Raw genomic sequence first — 21,377 nt, 5'->3', positions numbered from 1 at the left:
AAACACTTAGAAATAAACCTGGTAATTACTGTACTGTCTCCATCTTGTGTTCATTATCAAGTTTATTATCACTCACATGTGGGGTCCCACAGGGGACCATTTCAGGTCCTTTTTCTTTGTTTTTTTTCTTCGCCTCAAGTGGCTCAGAGTGGATGAGAAGCTTATTTATTGAAATGTGTAGTGCTATCCCACTAAGGGGAGCTTCACTGATTCTGTCCCACGCTGATTCAAAATGCTGTATGGGAAAGGACTCAGCAGCATTTATGTGGAAAGTGTTACCTGCAAGTCTGTAGCCGATTAGCTGTATTGGAAACTTGAGTTGAGTAGCGGCCGGTCCTAAATATTACTAGTGAGTCGATTGAGTTGCAGTAGGTCCTAAATACTGATCTTGTTTATTCCAGTGGTTCATGCATTGCCAGGAAAATGATGTCAGGGTTAAGAGAATCTGAGGTATCTAAGCACGGTTGATTTGTTTTGTGTTTTATCCTTTTGACTTAAAGTTTACAATGATATGATTCCTCCTGTTGTAGGTACAGGGGCTAATGCCTTAACTCTACTTACCATGAGCAGAATTTGGGAACTTGATGTGGGGTGGTTGCAAACTGTGTAAAGTTATCCTCCTTTTTATGGAATTGGACAGGTCTGGGGAAAAATAGTCTTGATGCCAGCCACCCTCTTATCTGAGGAACACTCTTCATCAGCTATTTGTACTTGTTAATTGCACTAATATGTGAGGTGAAGTTTGAACATTATTCAGTTTTTTGTAAAGTTTGCTCTTGATTTGAATCTGGTTGGGTACTACTACAAATATAAAGGCATCCCAACATCCCACAACGGCTTATCTGGAATCCTGCTCCGAATCACACACTACATCCATCTTGTGTCTGAAGCAGCACCCATTGAATTTGAATGATGCTTCATAATAATAACTTCATGACGGGGTGTAACTGCTTGTCTTCAAATGTCTTCAGCCTGTACTCTGTTGTGTACTTTATGAAGAAATGTCTTTGTGCTTTGTGGCCTTGATGCCCTTCTGAAAATGTTACGGCCATCGACCACAGTGGCTTTGACGGCAAGCCCACACTGTCCCGGCTGACTTTGCCTTTTCTCCTCTGCCTCCCCCCCTGTCTATGTGGTTTTAAGACACCAAAAACACGCTGACAATCCTGGCTTTCAATTTACATGCCAAATGCAAGATGGTTACAAGCTGTATATTCTAAAAAAACAAATGGTTTCAATAACTCTGAGCTGACAATTTATATGCAAGATATACCATAATAAAGCTCAAACCATTCGTTCCTTCTAAAACGGTGTATAAATCATTACTAATGATAACAACAGTACACTACTATTGTCACACTTACTAAAGGTGAGAACATAGAAGACAACATTTAAAATAAGGGAATACATCATGACATGTTAGGAATGGTTGAATGGGCATTTTTTTCACCTTTTCCTTTTCCTCCGCCATGTCCCCAACAGATCTCAGAGAACCTGGGTAAGATGTACAGTGAAATGATCTTCGTCCACGGCTTTGTTCACTGTGACCCGCACCCGGGCAACGTGTTGGTCCGAAAGTGTCCCCGGAGCAAGAAGACCGAGATCGCCCTGCTGGATCACGGCCTTTATCAGGTGAGAAATCTCCAGGCTTGCCTGCACATGGTTCTCAAATTGCTGTCCATTTTTCATGCTGCTGACTTAGACCTTCAGTTCATGGCTAGAGCAGCAAACACACAGTCCACATGCCTACAACAGACATAGCTGCGACACACACTTCCACAGGCCGACACACACTTTCATTAGAGCTACAGAAGGATAAAAGCTTTTTGATAAACAAGTCATTTGATGTTGTTCTTAGCAAAGTGCAGTGTGCTGTGTGTGGATTGGTGCAGCCGTAATCATACAGGCGCATATATGCACTCTCATTTTCCACACACACACACACACACACACACACACACACACACACACACACACACACACACACACACACACACACACACACACACACACACACACACACACACACACACACACACACACACATTTTGATTGTTAACACACTTGCTCCTATAAACAGCTGCAGGCTGACACATCCGCAGATCTGACATGTTTGTTTACTGCTTGTTCCTGTTTTCATGAAGAGACTTTAGTGACAAATATGCTACTCCTTTATCTCTGACACACACACACACACACACACACACACACACACACACACACACACACACACTTCCCTCGGACCATAATGGCACCAATTTATTCCTAATGACTTCTGATTTCAGATGTCATTTTGAGTGGACATACACACACACACATCTACACACATACTTGCTCTCTCTCGCTCTCTTTCTCTCTCACACACACACACACACACACACACACACACACACACACATCCAGCTGAGCACTACATGTTGCATGTGTTTGAGGTGCTCTAGTTCGTCTGGAAGTGGCAGAGCTTTCTTAGCTGAGGGACTAAATGTGTCTAAAGTAAGTAATGCAAAAAAGGACCAACTAGTTTGGTAATGGTTTACTGATCAGAATGATGACATAAACAGACAGAACACGCTTTTATAAGTCAGTTTAAATGTTGATGATTCATAGTTGATGGTCAAATACTTAATAGCATCAACATACTGTATACGACTGATAATATGACTTATCACAAAGAATATATGAACTCACATTACATTGCTTTAACATTAAAGCGTGTAAACATGTTTGATCCTGAACATTTGCATAATATATCATTTAAAAGATGATACCCACCCCGTTACAGCCTGTTCACCCTGCTGCCGTCTGGCAAGAGATACAGCATTATCACTGCTGTACCACCAGACTCTAGAGCAGCTGCTTTCCTTAGGCTGTGAGACTCCTCAACTCATCCTCTGTGCTCCACCATTCAAAAATGGTTTTGTTTTAGTTTCTTCTCTTGTGTAGCAATAAAGGGACTACAACTTGCATCCCTGTTTTGTAGAATGACAATAAATGAAGCTTGAACCTTGAAACAAATCCACAACAACAGTTCTAGACAGTGTCTTTAACCATCATAGTGTGAGGAAAAAGTTTTACTGACAGTCTGCTTCCGCTGACGTTCAGTCAAATTATCCAATCTGGAAATCAGCATTCACTTATAATGTTACATCTGCTTCCAGTGCCCCCCAACGGGAGGAGAGGGAGCCAGGATGAGAAACTAGTCCACCTTAAACTATGCTGTACGTGTTTGTGCCTCCTAATCTTTGAATTTGCCAGTGATGACCTTTACCAGAAAGGTGTGACGTAGAAAATGCAGGAGCCCTGACCAACCAGTAAGACGGTCAAGGATGAAAACCCTAGCAAACTGTGCCAGTTGTGTTCAATGCTTTATTGGTTGTGTGCATTCACACAGCCACATGTGCAGTTGATAGCGTGGATGTTGAGAGGATTTAATAAAAGACAGGTATAGAATGCAATCGAAAATAAACATACATAAGGTATGAAAATACAGTAGTTTGCAATACAAATACAATCTACTGTTTACATATTACCAATCCTGAACAAATCCTAACAAAAGACATCTAATCCCGTCCCTTCCAGGTCCTTCAGCCAGGCTTAAGGTTGGACTATTGTCGGCTGTGGCAGGCTCTGATTAAAGGAGACATGTCCGGGGTGGAGCGTTACAGCCTCAGACTGGGAGCTGGAGATCTGTACCCCCTGTTTGCCTGCGTGGTCACCTCTCGCTCCTGGACCGCCGTCAATGCCGGCATCAGTTCTGTTCCTGTCACACGCTCTGAGGTACTGTATGAACTCACACACACACACACACACACACACACACACACTTACAGAGTATTTATTCAAATGATAAACTTTTGTGACAAAGTGCTTCACAGAGGTTCAGAAAGCAAATTGGAGTACATAAGTACATAAAATATATACTTTGAATTGGAGTTACACGCGCAAATCCCGAGTGAAGCACAAGCCGTTAAAGGACTGGTTTTGATAGCTGTGCTGATTCAACCTGCGTTCCAGTTCCATCATGACGACTGAAGCTCATACTCATGGCTGAAATGCTCCTACAGTGTTGGGATCTGGCAGAAGCGTGTTTGGTTATTAGTGAGTATGAAAATTAAACTATTGATATTAATAAGATTGTCACAATGTCAATAGTCAACGTGTGTGTGTGTGTGTGTGTGTGTGTGTGTGTGTGTGTGTGTGTGTGTGTGGGGAGAGAGAGAGAGAGAGAGAGAGAGAGAGAGAGAGAGAAAAAGAGCGCGACTTATCAATGGCGGTGGAGAGAGGAAAAAGAGAGGGGGGGGGAGCAAGAAGACAGACATAGTCACATAAAGTAGTCACGTCATGAAATACTCCACAATGGCAGCGAGGCCGCGACTATTTAACGGGGAAATAAGACACACAATGGAATAATAAAGTACAGTTCACAAACTTTACCAACTCGTGGGGGATTTAAACACCAATGAGGCACCAGTGTTGTGGTTTGAACCAGATCCACACACAGGTGAGATTTTGACGCCTAATGGGAGGTTGGTGCGGTTTCACAATGTAGGCTTTCAATAGGACATGTAGGCCTCTGTCTCTGTTTTGACCACATGGTGAAGTCCCAACAACAGGCTTTTAGAGCTGGATATCTGGTGGATGTTATCATCCATACTGATCATAAGTATGAACTGAACCTGGTCTGGCATTGTGTATATATGGTATATGATTTGGATTTGCACCACTTTGTATTGCAACTGCTGCACAGCAATTTACCCCAGGATATAGAATATAGTTTTATTTTATCTTCTACCTGTGCTCAGTCTGTGCCATCTCCATAAAGAAAGGCTCTTTACTAACCCTAACCTCATTCAACACCGGTGGGATGAACTGTAAAGCCAACTGTGAGCTGGGTCTCATCATCCAACATCAGTGTTGAAATGTATTTCACAAAATACATTTCACAAAACGCAACGAAATTTCACAAAACGCAACATCTCACGAAACACTTAAAACACACTAAAACCAACATTCCCCTCTTCCTCTTGGCTGATGTGACTCACTGTCAGTCTGCGGCTGGTGTTGGCAGTAGCTCGGCAGGTACTGCTGCCTCTCCTCTCCAAAAGCAAAGTGGGAGACTGCTGCGTGTTTTAACTGCGTGTGTCTGGTAATGGGCATCTTGGCGAGCAGACCAAACATCAAAACAAAGGGACCGTCACATCTTCTGATCCATAGGGAATTTAGTTAATTCTTATAGTCACACCGATGTGGGGAAACCGCTCTCACGCTTGTGTGTGTTCACACCTCACATCACCGCACACAATTTGTGTGGGGAATCGTGCACTCCTTGATTTCTGAAGTCAGCACATCCTATACCCTAATGTTCTGGATGGTTCTTGGCAGTGTGAATGTCATAGTCGGAGAGCTATCCCAGTACTTGTGAACCGGGGAAACTCCATCCCAGACCTACAGCAATCAGCTGTTTCCCCACTGGCCCGGTACTATAGAGACCCACCTTTTACCAAGATCTCCACCTTTCTCGGTGTAAAAAAAGTCATGATTTTAGCCAAAAACTGTACAAAAAAAATCCAATAGAAGAAGTACTTTCTTTTGTTGCATCCAATCAGCGACGAGGAATCTTTGTCCGATGCCTCAAATGCCGTTGTGTGTTCTCTTTTGCTGTTGTGTGCTGTTGTCACCACTGGAATCTTAATTCACTAATAGTATAATGCTGCTAAAAAAAGACAATGAATAGATTGGGATTTCAAATGTTGACGTTCTGATTGAACCAGTTACAGCCCTAGTTATTAGGTTTTTAGAATCCACTGGCATAACACTGGTTTGTGTGTGTGTCTGTCCCATTACCCACAGGGGTTCCATATTGTCATCTGTGCTCCAGAGAGAGTTTATTTATACCTTCCTTATGCAACATTTTAGAGTTGGCAATGTACCACACTACAGTCTGCTACAGCGTGCCACCCCCTCACACATGACGGGCAATACCAGGCAGAATTTGGCAGGGACCACTACATGAATAACTCCCTGTGTCTTCTCTTGTATTTATAAAAAATAAAATGAATCATAGAGTAGAGCTGACAGCAATACCAATACAAATGTATTGATGATATTCTCTTGTTGAGCGTCTCTGAACATGTTGCAAAATTCAACATTTGCCCAGTAAACCTCGTAAGACAGTACGGAGAACAAATAGCAAACTGATGATGGAGCGACTCTTGGAGCATTAAGGCTTCAGTGAAGAGGACGGCTCATGGAGTCATTGACATTCTAACCAAAAGGGTTCATCCTCTGGAGAGCAGGAATGTGATCCACACAGGTCATTGCCAGCTGCCCGTTACATTGGAATTTTTTTAATCCATTTTGTATGACAAATTCAATTTTTTTTTTACATTTTCATGTTTGAGGGTTACCAAAGTGACAGTAAGAAAACTCAACAGCAGCATCAGTGTACTCTAAAGGATAACACTATCAATATGTTTATGGATTTGTCACTTTAATTTTGAAATTAGCAAAATATGCAAGCTCAACTTCAAAAGTGACATTTCAAACTGGACTTTTCATATTGGCAGGATTCTCCCAGGCTGTCAAATGCAACCTTAAAAACTACTGGGTGGGATTTAACAAAAGTCTACAGATTTCATAAATATCCTTCATCTATATATGGTAGACAAGAGGAAAAGGTTTTCAGCTCCCAAACTTTCTCATCACCTTTCTTGTGTGTTCTTGCATATGCTAAGAAGGATGTGTGGTTCCCCATCTGTGATTGGTTCCCAGATGCCCATCCCACTTCCTGGTTGGTTCCTGAAGGAGCCTAATTGGAGCAGGACCAGCCCTCCAATCCGGGAGCAGAAACCTGTGTTTAAAAAGCAGGCCAGATTGCTGATTTTGGCAGCTGTGATGTTCTTTTGAGGAGCTCTCCACCGTGATTGTGCGCTAAATGTGTTGAGCCTGTTGGTTGTGTGAGGGCTTTTGGAGGCCAAGAATTGAGGCATTTATAATTAACTGGAAACTGGGTCATGTATGTCCTTGTTTGTGTTTTGTCAAAGTTCCTTGTAAAAATAATGACTTTATTTGACCAATTCCAACTGGTTTTATGTTGCCTCTCCTCGTGTGTGTGTGTGTGTGTGTGTGTGTGTGTGTGTGTGTGTGTGTGTGTGTGTGTGTGGTGACATAGAGAAAGGGAGCAATTTAGTGCACTTGTGTGTTTGAGAGGTGAAAACGGCGACGTCGTGATTTAATGCGTTTCCTTCAGTTTCCTCAGGGATTTTTCTTTATTCCATCGTTTCCTGTCTGCTGCTCTGCTTTTCAACATCACTTGATGATGTTCTTAACACATTCTGAAGATACAGGACCATCTGTTAACATTGATGAAATGGCCATGACAAGTATTTTCTTTTGGTTTTGACAGAAACACAACACTGAGGAGTTTTCTTGTGATTGGTTGCGATTATTAACTGCATCTTTTTTGAAAAGTGCAGCTTGTATTCTTTTGTGACTTCGTTGTTTGTATCTGTAATAAATTGTGGTCATCATTAAAAAAAAAAAAAAAAAAGCAAATCAGAAGGATAACAACTCACTGGTGCTTTTTTTTGTCTGTTAATGATCAAGTGACAAGGGAAAGGATGGGATGTAGTCACGCACAATGACCATGATCATTACCTAGCCGTAACCAAACGCTTATTGTTTAAAACATAACCACGAAGATTGCTTAACCTTAAGATTATAATAAGAAGAAATTAGGAAGGAGACTTTGCTTGTGTCCATTTTTTATGCATTCATAATAGTTGTATTCCAATGTGAGAATGTGTGTAAGTAACACATGCTCTTCTCCCTCCGTCTGTCTCCCACTTTAGCTGAGATGAAAGCTCTCCCATCAATCTAGCCACACACACACACACACACACACACACACACACACACACACACACACACACACACACACACAGCATTAGGCAGACTCCACTCTAGTGCCCTCTACTTGAACACACTTGTTGATTGTGTAGTACTCTGGAGCTAAGAAGACATTTTGAGACGTCTCTGTGGTCACAACCACTCATCTGCTTTGCTTTGTCTTCGTTATTTCTTGTGACATCTCCTCTCTTCTGTTCTTTGTTGTCCTCTCTCTCTCTCTCTCTCTCTCTCTCTCTCTCTCTCTCTCTCTCTCTCTCTCTCTCTCTCTCTCTCTCTCTCCTCTTTTCACTCTCTTATGCATGGACCATATTCAAGTCCCGATGATGCATTCCATTAGTGTTAATGCAATCCCATGCACTAAGCAAATGTTGAGTGCTTTTAGAGCTGTGGCTTTTTTTTGCACACACAGGGACATTTATCTTTTTTAATGACTGTTTCTCGACTAAACATTGAAAACAAAGTCATTAGTCAAAAATGTAACAAGTCCAGCATATTTTGTCATACATTTCTCTCGGTGCTCCTTTGTTGTTAATGCAAGCTAAACATGTCCTCCATGTTTACCTGTTGTCTTGCTATATCAGTATAAGGTAACATGTACACTTTCTGCACAGACATTTTGCATTAAAAGCAATATTCCAGCAATTTAAAAGGTAACATTCCTGTCCTCTAGGAGGACGTTTAGTGAGACACATCTGCAGGAAGTTTCATTGACGGTAGCAAATCATTGATAAGAAACGAGCTAAATTGAAGTGATGAGAATTGATTAGTAACTGTTAAAACTCCAAGCAGCAGAGTTACTGTAATTACCAAATTCCAACTTGTAATACTGTTTCTGTCATAATCAGCTTGTAAAGCCCTCTGAGGCAAATTTGAGATTTGTGATTTTTGGGCTGTACAAACTGCCCTTACCATAAGGAAACATTGACTTTACTGACATCACTTCTCAGAGTTTCTGAGTGAAGCAAAACCTCAGACATTGACCCCCTAGTAGTCAACATGCGCATTTGTTTAGCCCAATTTGTTTCCTGCCCTGAGTACAGTTGCATCCACCTACTCTCTCTCTCAGCCGCTGCCCACCATTTTCTACTGTCTGCTGGCTGCTGTATGAACTCATCCTGCAGACTCTCTAATACACTGGGGAGAAAAGAAAATCACCAGCACAGATCCCCCATCCACCCCCCGCCCCCCCTCCAACTGCATTTCCTTTGCCTTTTGCGCGGCTTATTATCGCACCACTTACAATACAATATGTCCTTATTGAAGCTTTCAGATGCAAATGAGAGCACTGTCGCCTTCTCTGTGTCCTGCTGACAGCTGTGAGGCCTGCTAACCAACCTCCTATAATTGCTACTAATTGTTATTCCCCCAGCAGGACTCAGCAGAGCACTTCAGAACACCCAGTCCCCAGTAATTTGGACTGGGGGGAGCTGGAGTATTATGTTGTTGGTCTATGTCTTTACCTATTGGTTTAGTTTTATTTTAAGTAACTAAAGAAGACATGGAGAGATGGGAAGTGACCAAGGGGATGTGCAGTTATTCCAGGACAAATGAACGAGGAAGGATTCATGCTACTACCCAATCTCCTACATGTGCCTCCTAAGGGCAATGCTCAATACCTATAGAGGAAGTAGTGTCCCATTTACAGTGAGCCGTGTACAGTAGGACCGAAGCCAATGCTGGAGGATGAAGCCAGCATGGGAGTAGCTGTTGGATGCTACCTCCAACAAATCCCAACTCCTGTTGACTCCCACTCAGAAAGCACCAACTTCTCGCTAGAAATGCTAAGTCGGTAAATGTTTTATGACGGTTTCAATCACAGGTGGTCATTTTAGAAATGGTTCCTCCGTTAATAACTTAACAAGGCCAGGGACATTGATGGACGGCTGTGATCGGCAGTAGGCTCACCTGCCGCTCTGTCCGGCTGCAGGAATCCCACTGACTGACTGACTTTCTGAGCTTCTGGATTCTGTTTGTTTGCTGCATCGGTTTTGTTTGTTCACATCACTTCCCGTGGGTATGAGACAGACGGAGAGCAGAGCGAGGGTTTATCTGTGTCGGGATGTTGACTAGCTGTCTGTCTCTCTCTGTGCCTGTCAACGCTCTGTTTATCTGGACTGACAGCTCTGACAGTGCTGCTGTCACACACGCATACACACACACTTACAGTATGCAGGAATTCATATACGGGGCTATGAAAACCTTTTGGATGCGTTGTTGTTTTTCCAAAATACAATTTAAAAAATGTAATTATTGGATTTTTATTACTAACAACAGATTGAGTTGTTCGTTGTCATGGTGTCATCCCGTCACCTAATTATGGAAGTTGATCATATTTGATGATGGCAGCTCATGTATGGAGGGAGAATATGGTCTCTGGTGTCAGATGTGATTGTCCTCCGTGATCGGTCTCTGGCTGTCCACCGACTCCTGGTGCATGAAGATAGTCCTCCTCCCAGTGGGTGCTGTGCCTGGTTTTGGTTTTCCTCTCGGGGGTTCTGGTCTTTAGGGTGTTCCAGCAGAGATTGGGGTCCTTGTACACCAACGCGTTTCTTCCTAATCTGAAAAATGTCACCACAGACACCCAGTTCGCTCATCACCGTTGCGTTACCTCCTTCATCTGAAGACTGCTTAGATGTTCTGAGCATCCAGACCGGTGAGCTGGTAATGGTTAAAAACGGATCAAACTGCACTGAGCTTTATCAACGGGCAAATATAAACCTGCATATTGTTTGTGCTTCTATTCAGAGTTGTGGCTGTTATGAAAAGGGTATTTCGCCACTCGTGTTTCCAATTAGCTTGTAATTTCACAGTTGTTCAGTTAACTTCTGTTCTTGTAAAGAGTGTGTACCTCCTGATTTGACTTTCTGTCTAAAGATAGCTAAATGACTAAGTGTTTGTACGTTTGCAGTCCACTTTGTTCCATGACTAATAGTGTAATTTAGGCCTGTTGATGTGCGGCAGGGAGAGGCCTTTGAAGTAGAGTAGAGCAGGACAGTGACGCTCACATGGAGACTCACGCAGCCATCTTCAACATCAAAGAGAACAAGTAGTCATCATGGAGGCAAACGTCATTCCTCCGTCTCTCCCTTTTCTTCCTTCATCATTTCTTAGTTCTATGCTCAGTCATTTACACTATGTTGTTATTTCTGCTCAGTGCTATTGTTGTTTGAATCCCCTCAAGCTTCCCCTTTATTACTGTGCCTGGAATTTGTGACATTTAAACGCACCTTGTAGCCCACGTCAATGAGCACTAGATCTCTCTTACAAATGGATGGATAATTGTTATTGTCCCGGGAGGGAAATTAGTTTTTTTTCAATCTGCACATGTTCTTTTTCTGCATACAAATACACAAAACAAATATGCTCGATTATGGCTATACATACACTATACTCATTCATTAATAAATATATATATATATTACACACACGCAAACATCTGTACGCAGTACTCGAGTATTTCATTTTGGGCTGCAATGACAGAATGAACAAAGCTCCTGCTAATGTGACTCTCCATCTTAAAGTCCTGTATTTGTGTAGATTGCTATGAGGAGTGTTCCAGCCCTGTTGTTAAGGTCTGACAGTTCAGATAGGGAGACTAATGATTTTGGACTCAGTATTTTGGAACAGTCAGCATAGTGCAGAAACTGGGAACAATAGAATCTATGCTGTTGTACCGAACAGAAGGTGTTGGGCAACAGACAGACATGAGCTTCGGCTGGCATTGTTCAAAGGTACTAAACTCTTTCTTTCAATATGCTGTGTTTGATTAAAACCCAACATTTCCTACTGAAACCATGGAAATACAATAATAGGTTTCTGTTCAGTCAATTTCTCCTGTTTGCGTATGTTTTCCTCAACCTCAGGTTCCTGTCAAGACATCAAACAGACACGGTGACGTCGCTTCCCACTGAGGCAACAATAACACTACATGCTCTTTTAAAACGCCTATTTCACAGCATGTTCTCAAGTCATTTTAGCCTGGTGTCAGACCTCATCACCACCTTTCACCCCCCCGCATCTCTGACTTGTTCAGTGATTCAAATAGTTCTGGTGTTTGCGCTCATTGACGATTGTCTCCCTGGTGGTAAAACAACCATCAATTAGAGCTTCGCAGCCAAACATAAATAACCAAAGAGCCAGTCAGTTCCTCTGCTCGAATGACTCGAATGCACTCGAATCCCCACTGATAGTATATTATCACACAAACTTCCACATACTGCAACCTGGTGTCCTTCCCTAACGAACCTAGAAGAGACACGGGTGACTGTGGCTCAGTGGTAGAGCGGGGTCGTCCTTCAGTCAGGCAGTTTGATCCCTGGCTCCTCTAGTCCATGTCAATGTGTCCTTGGGCACTTAAACCCAAATTGCTCCTGCAGGCTGTTCCTGTGGTGGTACCTTGCATGGTAGCCCCTGCCATCAGTGTATGAATGATAACGTGTAGTGTTAAAGCGCTGTAAATGGTACAGTCCATTTTACCATTTACAAAGAAACTGGGCCTGTGCATCCACCCTGATGAGGTCGAGTCAGTCAAAATGGGTGAAGACACCGGTGTGGGTGGACAGGGCCTTTGCCTTTGTACGTGACGGTCTTCCTGTCTGTCTCCCTTGGCAGGACGTTGAGATTCGGACCAACGCAGCTCAATACCTGCCCCAGATCAGCGAGCTGTTGAATCGAGTGCCGCGTCCGATGTTGCTGCTGCTGAAGACCAATGACCTGCTGAGGGGCATCGAGACCACCTTACAGACCAGAGCCTCGTCCTCGTCCTTCATCAACATGTCCCGCTGCTGCATCCGTGCCATGGCCAGGTCAGACGGATTGTAATCTTAGTAGTACATTTTCGGGGTTTTGGGGCCTCTACATTTTCTAATAGATAAATAACATTTGTGTCCAGATGAAACACTCAATGTACCATAAGCTTACTGATGATACAGTCCTGTATTCCTCTGCTCCTTCTTCTGAGACAGTGGACTTTACCTCATTGCAACATGCTCTTATTGACTTGAATTTGCTTTTAAATGCAAATAAAATTAAGCCTATGCTATTTGCATCCAGTAATACAATGTTTTTTTTTATATTTTAGACGCTACACTGGCTGTAGCGTCTTTTCTCATGCGGCTGCATACGCTCTGTCCTCATTGGGAACAAGTGAAAACACACTTCCTGGTGACATGTGTAGGCTACACTGTGTGCAGGTGTTGTGAGTCCCAGTTTGTGTAGTTTGTATCAGGTGAGGTAAACTCTGTGTATTTTGTGTTGAACAAATTGCAGTTTGGAGTTATGGGACATTGAGAAGATGTTATTGCAGATGTTCTTCCAGGAGTTGATATCGATGGCAACAGCAAGATCTTTTTCCTGATCATGGACTGGTAGAAGGAGATTTTTTTTTTTTGTGACTGGCTATGTGTTTGAATTAATCAAATATTGGGGGAGGTTGCAGAATGTTTTTTGACGATATCTTTATTATTTTATATATATACATTTTTTTGGGGACGGTTTGCAAGAAGCTGTTACCACTGATATCATATCAGTGAGCCGGTAAGTTTACTACTTGTGGAGTTTACTTTTTTTTTTTCAATGTGAAAACAATTTTGTCTCATTCTTTGCCTGAGGAGTTGGATATATTTATGTATAATATCCTTAAGCTGAGATTTTCTGTATCTAGTTTCATGTTTGCACATTCAGGGAGTGTTAATATTGTGAGTTCAGATGTTCATAAATACTTGTGTTCCCAAAGCATTAATGGTGATATTCCGTTCAATTCAATGAAGGATGTCTGTCGAGTCTCCAGAAAGGAAATTGTTTAAATCTTTGGTTTGAAATATGGAACTTTTGTGGATTTGGGTGATCTTAAAGTTTCTTGTAAATTAGATCGGAGAAAAAGTGTAACAACCAAACTGCTGTAGACACGGTTTAGTGCAGTGGTTCCTCATGTGTTGCCAAGCCTTTTGTATTCCAACCAAACACCACCGCTACTTGTGTCACTGATTAGCCGACCTGCAGCCACAGAAGAGCAGCTAATCAGTTAAGTGTTCACCTGTAATGCTAAACTGTAATGAGCCTAAGAACCCAGTAGTTAAATGTTACTCATTTCTGAAAATTGCCGTTTAAAGGTACACCTTGCATTGGACCTCCAGCCTTTCACATTGGCTCAAGTGGCTACAGAACTAACTCTGGGCAAAGAATAAATGTATGGTGTCCGCATTCTAAGAGAAAGGAACCTGGGTCGAGATTGTTGAGGAAGCTCTTTGATCTTTAACTTGTCATAGCAGGAAAAGCGTGGGTGTAACCAATACCGTTAATGGGGGCTGTGTTCCATATATGGTATACGAGTCAACATGCACAATACCAAATCTGTTGAACTGCAATACCTAAATGGATTGTAGCCATTATTAATTGTATTAGTTAGAGTATGCCGCTGCCCCGAACCTGAATACTAGAGGAAACCGTCACACTTTCATCCTTAGCAAGATATCACAACAACTACATTGACATGACATGTGTTTGCATATTCACAGTGACTAGATGATGAAGTTAGACCCTGATCAGTATCTCGGTGCATGACCAGACTTAGAGTCTACAACACGCTCTGTGCGGCACAGAGGAGCGTTTAGCTTAGTGCTAACATGTTCTCAATGCTAACAAGCTGATGTTTAGCATGGTAGCCTGCTAACGTTTGCATCTTAGCACATGACCCAAAGCACAGCTAAGGCTTATGGGAATGTAATTTATTTGCAGGTCTTTGGTCATGAACCAAACTATTTGATTAGAAGAAAGTCAACCTGTGGGTGGTGCAAGAGAAAAAGTCAGAGGATCACCAAAGACAGAGGGCCTAACTCTTGGAACTGTGAATGTTGGATAGAATTTCAATATGTGTTGAGATGCACATATGACCCTTATTCAATCTGCTGCAATTGGGAATGACTGGGCTGGAGGAGGAACCCTCTCATTCATGTCATAATGAAGTTGTGAGTGTGTTTTGATCGGGTGATGATTTTGCCTGACCCTTGACCTTTCCTTCTCTGGCTGACAGGCACAAGAGGAGTAAGGCTCGCTCCAGGACGAGGCTTCTCCAGATCACACTGACAGAATCCCTCAACCTGTGGAGACTCTCTATGTATGAACTGTTTCTGTGGGTGAGCGGCTCGCCGTTGGGACACTGGCTCACTGCTCTGGTGGCATTTCTGCACTGAGACATATCTGGACGTCACACTGGGACATTATCAACATACTGGAAGTTAGGTTATAATACTGTGAACATATGTACACACACACGCACGCACGCATACATGAGTTCCTCTTATCTTGATGAATCCAAAGAGTTCCAGTTTGTTACTCTTTGGATTCATAAGGACACCACACACTGATGTCGGTCCAGTCGGCGGTATTGATTTTAACACATTTTCCATTGTGTTTCTTTCATTCAAGATGAATTGTACTTTTAAGATGATTATTATCTGATATTTCTCTTGAACTTACTTGAACCGCTATCTTACATACAGTGTACAGTACCTCACTGACCGTATCTGGAGGCGCTGCAGAGAACTCGATAAGCAGTAGTTCCTTCACGTACTCTTGTTGCTTGTGTCAAAGCTCAGTTTTCTTTTTTAATTATTTTATTTGCCGAGTACAAATTACCTTTAATCTTTGTTACGACGGTGACATGCTACAATTTCTATTGTCTATGGTTGGATGTTTCATAATTTATGATGAATAAAGTCAAGGGAAGCATAAATGTAAGAATTCAAGTGTACAACCCCCGTGTGTCACTTCTCTTTACATTCCTGGTGACGCGTTTCATCAGCTTTCACAAGTTGTCACCAAGGAGGAACACCCTCTTTGTAACCACACTTTCTTGTATGCTGAATACCAAAACAGAATAGTTGAATAGATTGTGTGCATGTTATATATTGAGTATGTAGTGTGGAATTGTGATGTGGCACAAAGGAACAAGAATAAGCCATTGAAAGGACGGGGCGTTGATAAACCTGTAAAGAATGAAAAACAGAATGTTTGCGTACGTTCAAAAGGAGGAAATGCACGTACGCCAAAAATGTATAGAAACCCTGCTAATGAGCTATCGACCTGTACATGTGTGCAGCTGGTTCAGCCTCACAACCAGTGGTATCCACCATCCTAAAGATCTTCTTTTTTTTTTTTTTAAAGGAAGTTTGAATTTATTTATTTCCTTATGGGTTTTTTTCTGGTATTATCATCAGGACTGATGATGAAGATATGGAGTGATGGTATGAAAGCTGACACTGGCTTTATTCCCATTCATGAATAAATAAAATCATGTTCACTGCAGCGATTTTACTCACTAACACTTTATGAAAACTCATATCATAATTGATGATATTTGCACAGTATTAGAAGATTGTTGCCCTGTTCTGCAGTCAACGGTAATTTACAGATGATGAAAATTTCATCAGCTGATTACGATCTGCATTCATCCTGCAATGACACCACAAATTGGCTGCTGTGGCCTCTTGTGGTTCATGGACATTGATGATCTGTTGTTAATGGTACGAATCAGGTTTGTTTTTCTCAATGAAAATTGTTTTGTTTTTTTGTATTTGTTTGGGAAAGATCCACAACCAGGGTTTGATTTATTGATTTTGATAATTAAGCAGGCTGGTGCTTTCTTAAGGCTAGACACGTAATGTACATGACTGTTCAAATTATATCTCCAACATTAACTGTTTACAGATTCCTGATGGTAATGGATCGTACTTGTATAGCGCTTTTCTAGTCTACCAACCACTCAAAGCGTTTTGTATTATCTTTGTATTATTATTATCAGTTGTGTAGGTATTTGGTCGAGACGTAGCGGACACACATTTTGACCTGATGATGACGGAGAGAGGAAAAGCTTAGCCGTCACCAAAGTTATTACAATTCATCCTGAGGGAAACATGAATGTCTGAACCAAATTGGATATGAAAAAGAAGTGATACTGTAGAAGAGAGGAGTGTTTTACCCGTCTTGTGGGTCACATTGTAAGGACTTGCCTTTTTTTTTTTTTTGCCATAGAACTGAACCGAAGTGCTGGACCAACTATACGGTCTGATAAAGAACCTCAGGGATAGGCCAAGGCGGCACGTGACAGTCAGTCTCAATCTCTGGAGAAACATAAATGGCGTTTAAACTGTATTTTTTCCATTTATTTCTTAAATTCATCCCAGAACCTGAATATCAGCCTCGCATGTTATAATCCCCACAGCAGCCAATCTCGCAGACACACGCACTACTCAGGCTTCTGATAATTTGCCTCTCTGTGCAGTTCATCCAACCAAAGTGCATAATTGAAAAAAAAAAATGTCCTTGAGGAGGAAAGTATTTCTCAACCACAAGTTGGCCATCCAAGCCAGTGTAATAGGTATTAGTGGCTGTTCTTATTTGGAATGCCCCATCAGGTGAATTGAAATTAGTTTCAGTTTTGTAAGCATGTCCTCGACATGCCAGAGACACATTTCTCCAGCCATGCTGGGGATTTGTGATTTCGGATTTGACCGGGTTTTCACAAGCTATACGTGCACACCCAAAATACACACTGTTGCTAATTTCTACCACCTGTTCTGGTGATAAAATAAAAAAAAAAAATGTACCATCATCAACACACAACCTGCTTCTACTGCTCCCGGAGTAGTAAGTACAGTGTGGGTGTGTGTCTGATACAGAATGTGATAGCAGTGGATGTGTCGTATGGTGCGTGCGATAGGAGGACCATCCATTTCTATCACTCACGACTGCCCAGGCCTGCCATGGCTAATAAGAGCTCTCTCTGTCCTTCTCCCTCCCTCCCTCCCTGAGGAGGATGAAAGGTCATACATTTGCATGTTACAGTGTAAAGTATCTTCACAAAATGAGTTCAGACAGATATGTATGGTGCTCAGTAGGTCTTACGAACAATCTGCAAATTAATTCCTGCTCCATTGGGCCCTAAAGGTCGTGGGGAGACTGTGGCTCAGAGATAGAGCGGGTCGTCCTTCAATCAGAGGGTCGGCGGTTCGATCCCCGGCTCCACTAGTCCACGTCGATGTTTCCCGTAGCTGTGTCTACGGGGTGTGAATGAATGGGTACGAATGTTAGTTAGTCCTCCCAGCAGCTTGCTTGGTAGCCCCTGTCATCACTGTGTGAATGGATGATTGATGACATGTAGTGTTAAAGCTCTTTGATTGGTCGGAAGACTAGAGAAGCGCTATACAAGTACAGTCCACTTACCATCTGGCAGATGTGAATTCCTGACTTGACTGGCTCTGCAGTTTGATATAATGCCGTTAACCTGTTTTGACCTGAGCATCTGGGTCATGGTTTGAAACCAAATCCTCTTTGATGGAAATGAGTTTGGAATTCATTTCGCACAGTTCTTTTAAAAGAGTTACTTTACATCTAGGTGTGTCTTTATTTCCTATTATCGAATCTAACGGTCATTGTGGTTTAACCTAATTCCATAATCAAAGACAAACCATTTGTACAAAGTCACAAACGAGATGTATGGGGTTAAGGCAGCAGCAAGGAGAGTGTGGGCCTCCCTCTGTGCCTCTTGACATTTTGAGGCTATCCATAAAAGAAGAATTAGTTCTAGAGCTTCCAAAGCAATGCAAGGGGGAAAAGCATTTCCCCAATCTGATCATGGAAAAAAAAATTCCAATTTTCTTAGAATTGCTTCCTTCAACATAGAGTATAACGTTACAGAGAATGCAGAATACAGCACAGGTTTGGGGTAGAACCTGGAGGGGTGTCTTTATACACCTGGGAGATTTTAAAGCACTGGAGTGTGAATGATTACACGTGTTCTTCATAGCCAATTTGATCTTTTTGACTAAACAAATAAGATTTAGAATAGGGCGAGTAAGACCTACAAGCAAAATCAAACCACACTGTTTGATTTCTAAGCATCTCATAGTTATATCATAAATATTAGATTACACAAGATTATGGCAAAATGTATAGTCTGGTGTTTTTGGTGACATTTGGGTATTTGAACATGTGTTTGTGGTCATGAATGGCCTTTCTACTTTGACTATGAACAATGGCACATTAACAGTAATGTATTTAGGGCATTTTTTTATTAGAAGAAACCAACTTTTTTATATTTTCTCATTTCTTTGATCACATTGGCTTGTTTGTGACATCAAGGCAAAATTCACTAGGATTCACTATCTACTGTATATCCACTACTATTATACAATATTCTATCTTTTTTTTGTGTCTTTTCCTGTTTCGTTCCTGAACCGATTGAGGAGTTCTTTGGATATCTTTCTTCTTCACTTGTCAAATGTATCAAAACAACCAAAACAACATTGACTTAATATGAATTACAGTAAAAAAAAAGCAATCGGGCAACAAGTAAAGGCTCTTCTCCACGCTTTATTCTTCTGTGACAGTGTGTCTGTCAAAGTGCCTTGCTGCATTTCCTGTTAGCCATCACGTCTGTGGAGGGTGGTTGATCTAATTTCACAGCTGACAGTTGGCAACCATACAGACTCACATACCGTGGCAAGGAAAAGTGTGTGTTTGTGCTTGTGTCTGCATGTGTTCACAACCATTTTAGCAACTCAGTTTCAAGCTGCCAATATGCTTCATCTGAAATTGCTTGCAGGATGGTCAAAGAGATTTAGACCCAACCTTCGAGGGTGGGTGTTTAGAGACTATAAACTGATTTATGACGTGATAGAACAACACATTGTATGAAGTAGTTCTAGCATCTCCCGGCCCTCAGTCAGTATTACACTGCCAAACAATGAGTCGTGTAAGCAGCTACTGTGAGACCACAGAGGAAGAATCCCAATATTCAGGTTTCACAATGAGACTTCTTGAGCGGGACTTTGACCCACTAACAAACAGACTGTATCAGATAAAAGGTATGTAAAAGGTTCTATTTCTCTGTAGGGTTCTTTCCATACTGTTGTCAGACACTTGTAATAACAATCTGAGCCTATCAGGTGCAAAAACAAGTACCAAAGTTAAACTTTACCAATTTACCTAGCCTCACGTATTGTCATCAAGGGGGCCAGGGTAGCTAGCATGTTAGCTTGCTGCCATCAGTGCGCGAGTATGTGAATCGGTGGATTGTATTATTATTATGTAATTATTAAATATATAATAATAATCAGTGGCTTAATGGATGTCATTATTGTTTAAGAGCTTGGTTTTGTTCAGATCATAGACTGTATATAAGAAGTAGACGTAGTCCCAGTGATGTCACCCATTGGTTTGTGGATTATGGTTCTGAAGCTTTGCTTTAGGGGTCTGTGGCGTCGCCATCTTCTTTGCAGTTAGAAGTGACATGAGAGGGCGGAGCTAAGTACAACCAAATGAGACTTTTTTTTGGCGACCAAAAACTGTGAAAGGGTTTGAGTTGTAAGGGGAAACACGGACAACTCCCAGACCGGACAACACCAGTGGTAGCGATCTGTCAATCAGAAGGTCGCCAAGCCCTAAAGCATACTCCACCTTATGGTCTATTTGACTCTAAATGGACCAGAATTTACTAAATGAACATTAAGCTGTATTGAAGAAGACTGGAAACTAGAGATTGAGACCATAAAGTCATGTTCACAATGTTTACTGAGGGAATAAATCAAGTGAGAATTAGTCATTTTGAATTACTCATGTTCTTCTAGACTTCATGCTGGACAATAACAAGAATGCATTGAAATTCAGGCCATGTCCACACTACTACGTTTCCCATTTGAAAACGCATATGTTTGCTACGTTTACACTGAGCGTCTACACTACGCTGGAGTTTTCGAACACCGAAAACGGAGGAGTTTGGAAACGCTCTAGAGGACGGATACGTTTGAAAACTCCGGAGTTGCCTCTTCGTGTGGACGCTCGTAAACGCATAAGTTTGGAAACGATCACGCGTTCGATACTTGATTGGTTCTTAGCAGTCACAACGTGTCCTTCCCTGATTCGTCACACCCATGTCACCTGACCCTTACCTGGAAGCTCACAAACAACAACCGATCGACTACCAGGTTAATTTAACATGGACAACTGATTACAGGCGTTGCTGACCGTGTTTTCTTTACTAGCAGCTGTTTTTGCGGAGGAAGCTGCTGTCATTGGAGCGTTTCGCGAGCGGCATGTCCAGCGGCGTTATCAGACATACGGAGAGGACGTTTAAAGGTTCACGTTTGAGGCTTTGAGGAGGGCGACGGACACAAAACGGAGGACTTTCCTTTTCTTATTAATGCTTATTTTGTTCTGCACAACTATTGTGAAGTCCGCACATAAACTATAAAGGAACAAAAGCAGTAATTGCTCTCCAGTACAACAGAGACTTCAGCCACCAGCAGAGCTATGAGTGAAAACAGACAACAACGAAGCCGAGGAAACGAGTGAGAGACGTGTGCTGACCATTTATGGACCCATAATCTAGTAAACTTTTATGTGTCTGATTATAAAAGAAGATTATAGAGGAAGATTTTAAGTATCAAGCGCGACCTTTCATTACTAAAGAC

General features: G+C 41.9%; 1 protein-coding gene across 2 annotated transcripts in view; it reads left to right on the top strand.

Annotated features, from left to right (window-relative positions):
* Nucleotides 1-16,213, top strand: part of adck1 (aarF domain containing kinase 1) — a 59,674-nt gene extending 43,461 nt beyond the window's left edge. For both annotated transcript variants that reach the window (XM_068717651.1, XM_068717650.1), the window contains exons 8-11: nucleotides 1,483-1,632; nucleotides 3,580-3,777; nucleotides 12,520-12,713; nucleotides 14,939-16,213. In XM_068717651.1, the coding sequence (XP_068573752.1) occupies nucleotides 1,483-1,632; nucleotides 3,580-3,777; nucleotides 12,520-12,713; nucleotides 14,939-15,098 (702 nt within the window). In that variant the 3' untranslated portion in view covers nucleotides 15,099-16,213. The remainder of the gene's footprint in view (nucleotides 1-1,482; nucleotides 1,633-3,579; nucleotides 3,778-12,519; nucleotides 12,714-14,938) is intronic.
* Nucleotides 16,214-21,377: the final 5,164 nt, after the last annotated feature.

Source organism: Cebidichthys violaceus, unplaced genomic scaffold (assembly GCF_023349555.1).
Source record: "Cebidichthys violaceus isolate CVI_PGR_0920_01 unplaced genomic scaffold, fCebVio1.0.p SCAF_22, whole genome shotgun sequence".
Taxonomy (NCBI): domain Eukaryota; kingdom Metazoa; phylum Chordata; class Actinopteri; order Perciformes; family Stichaeidae; genus Cebidichthys; species Cebidichthys violaceus.
The sequence above is the reverse complement of the archived record's forward strand: the minus strand, read 5'-3'. Positions and strand labels throughout refer to the sequence as shown.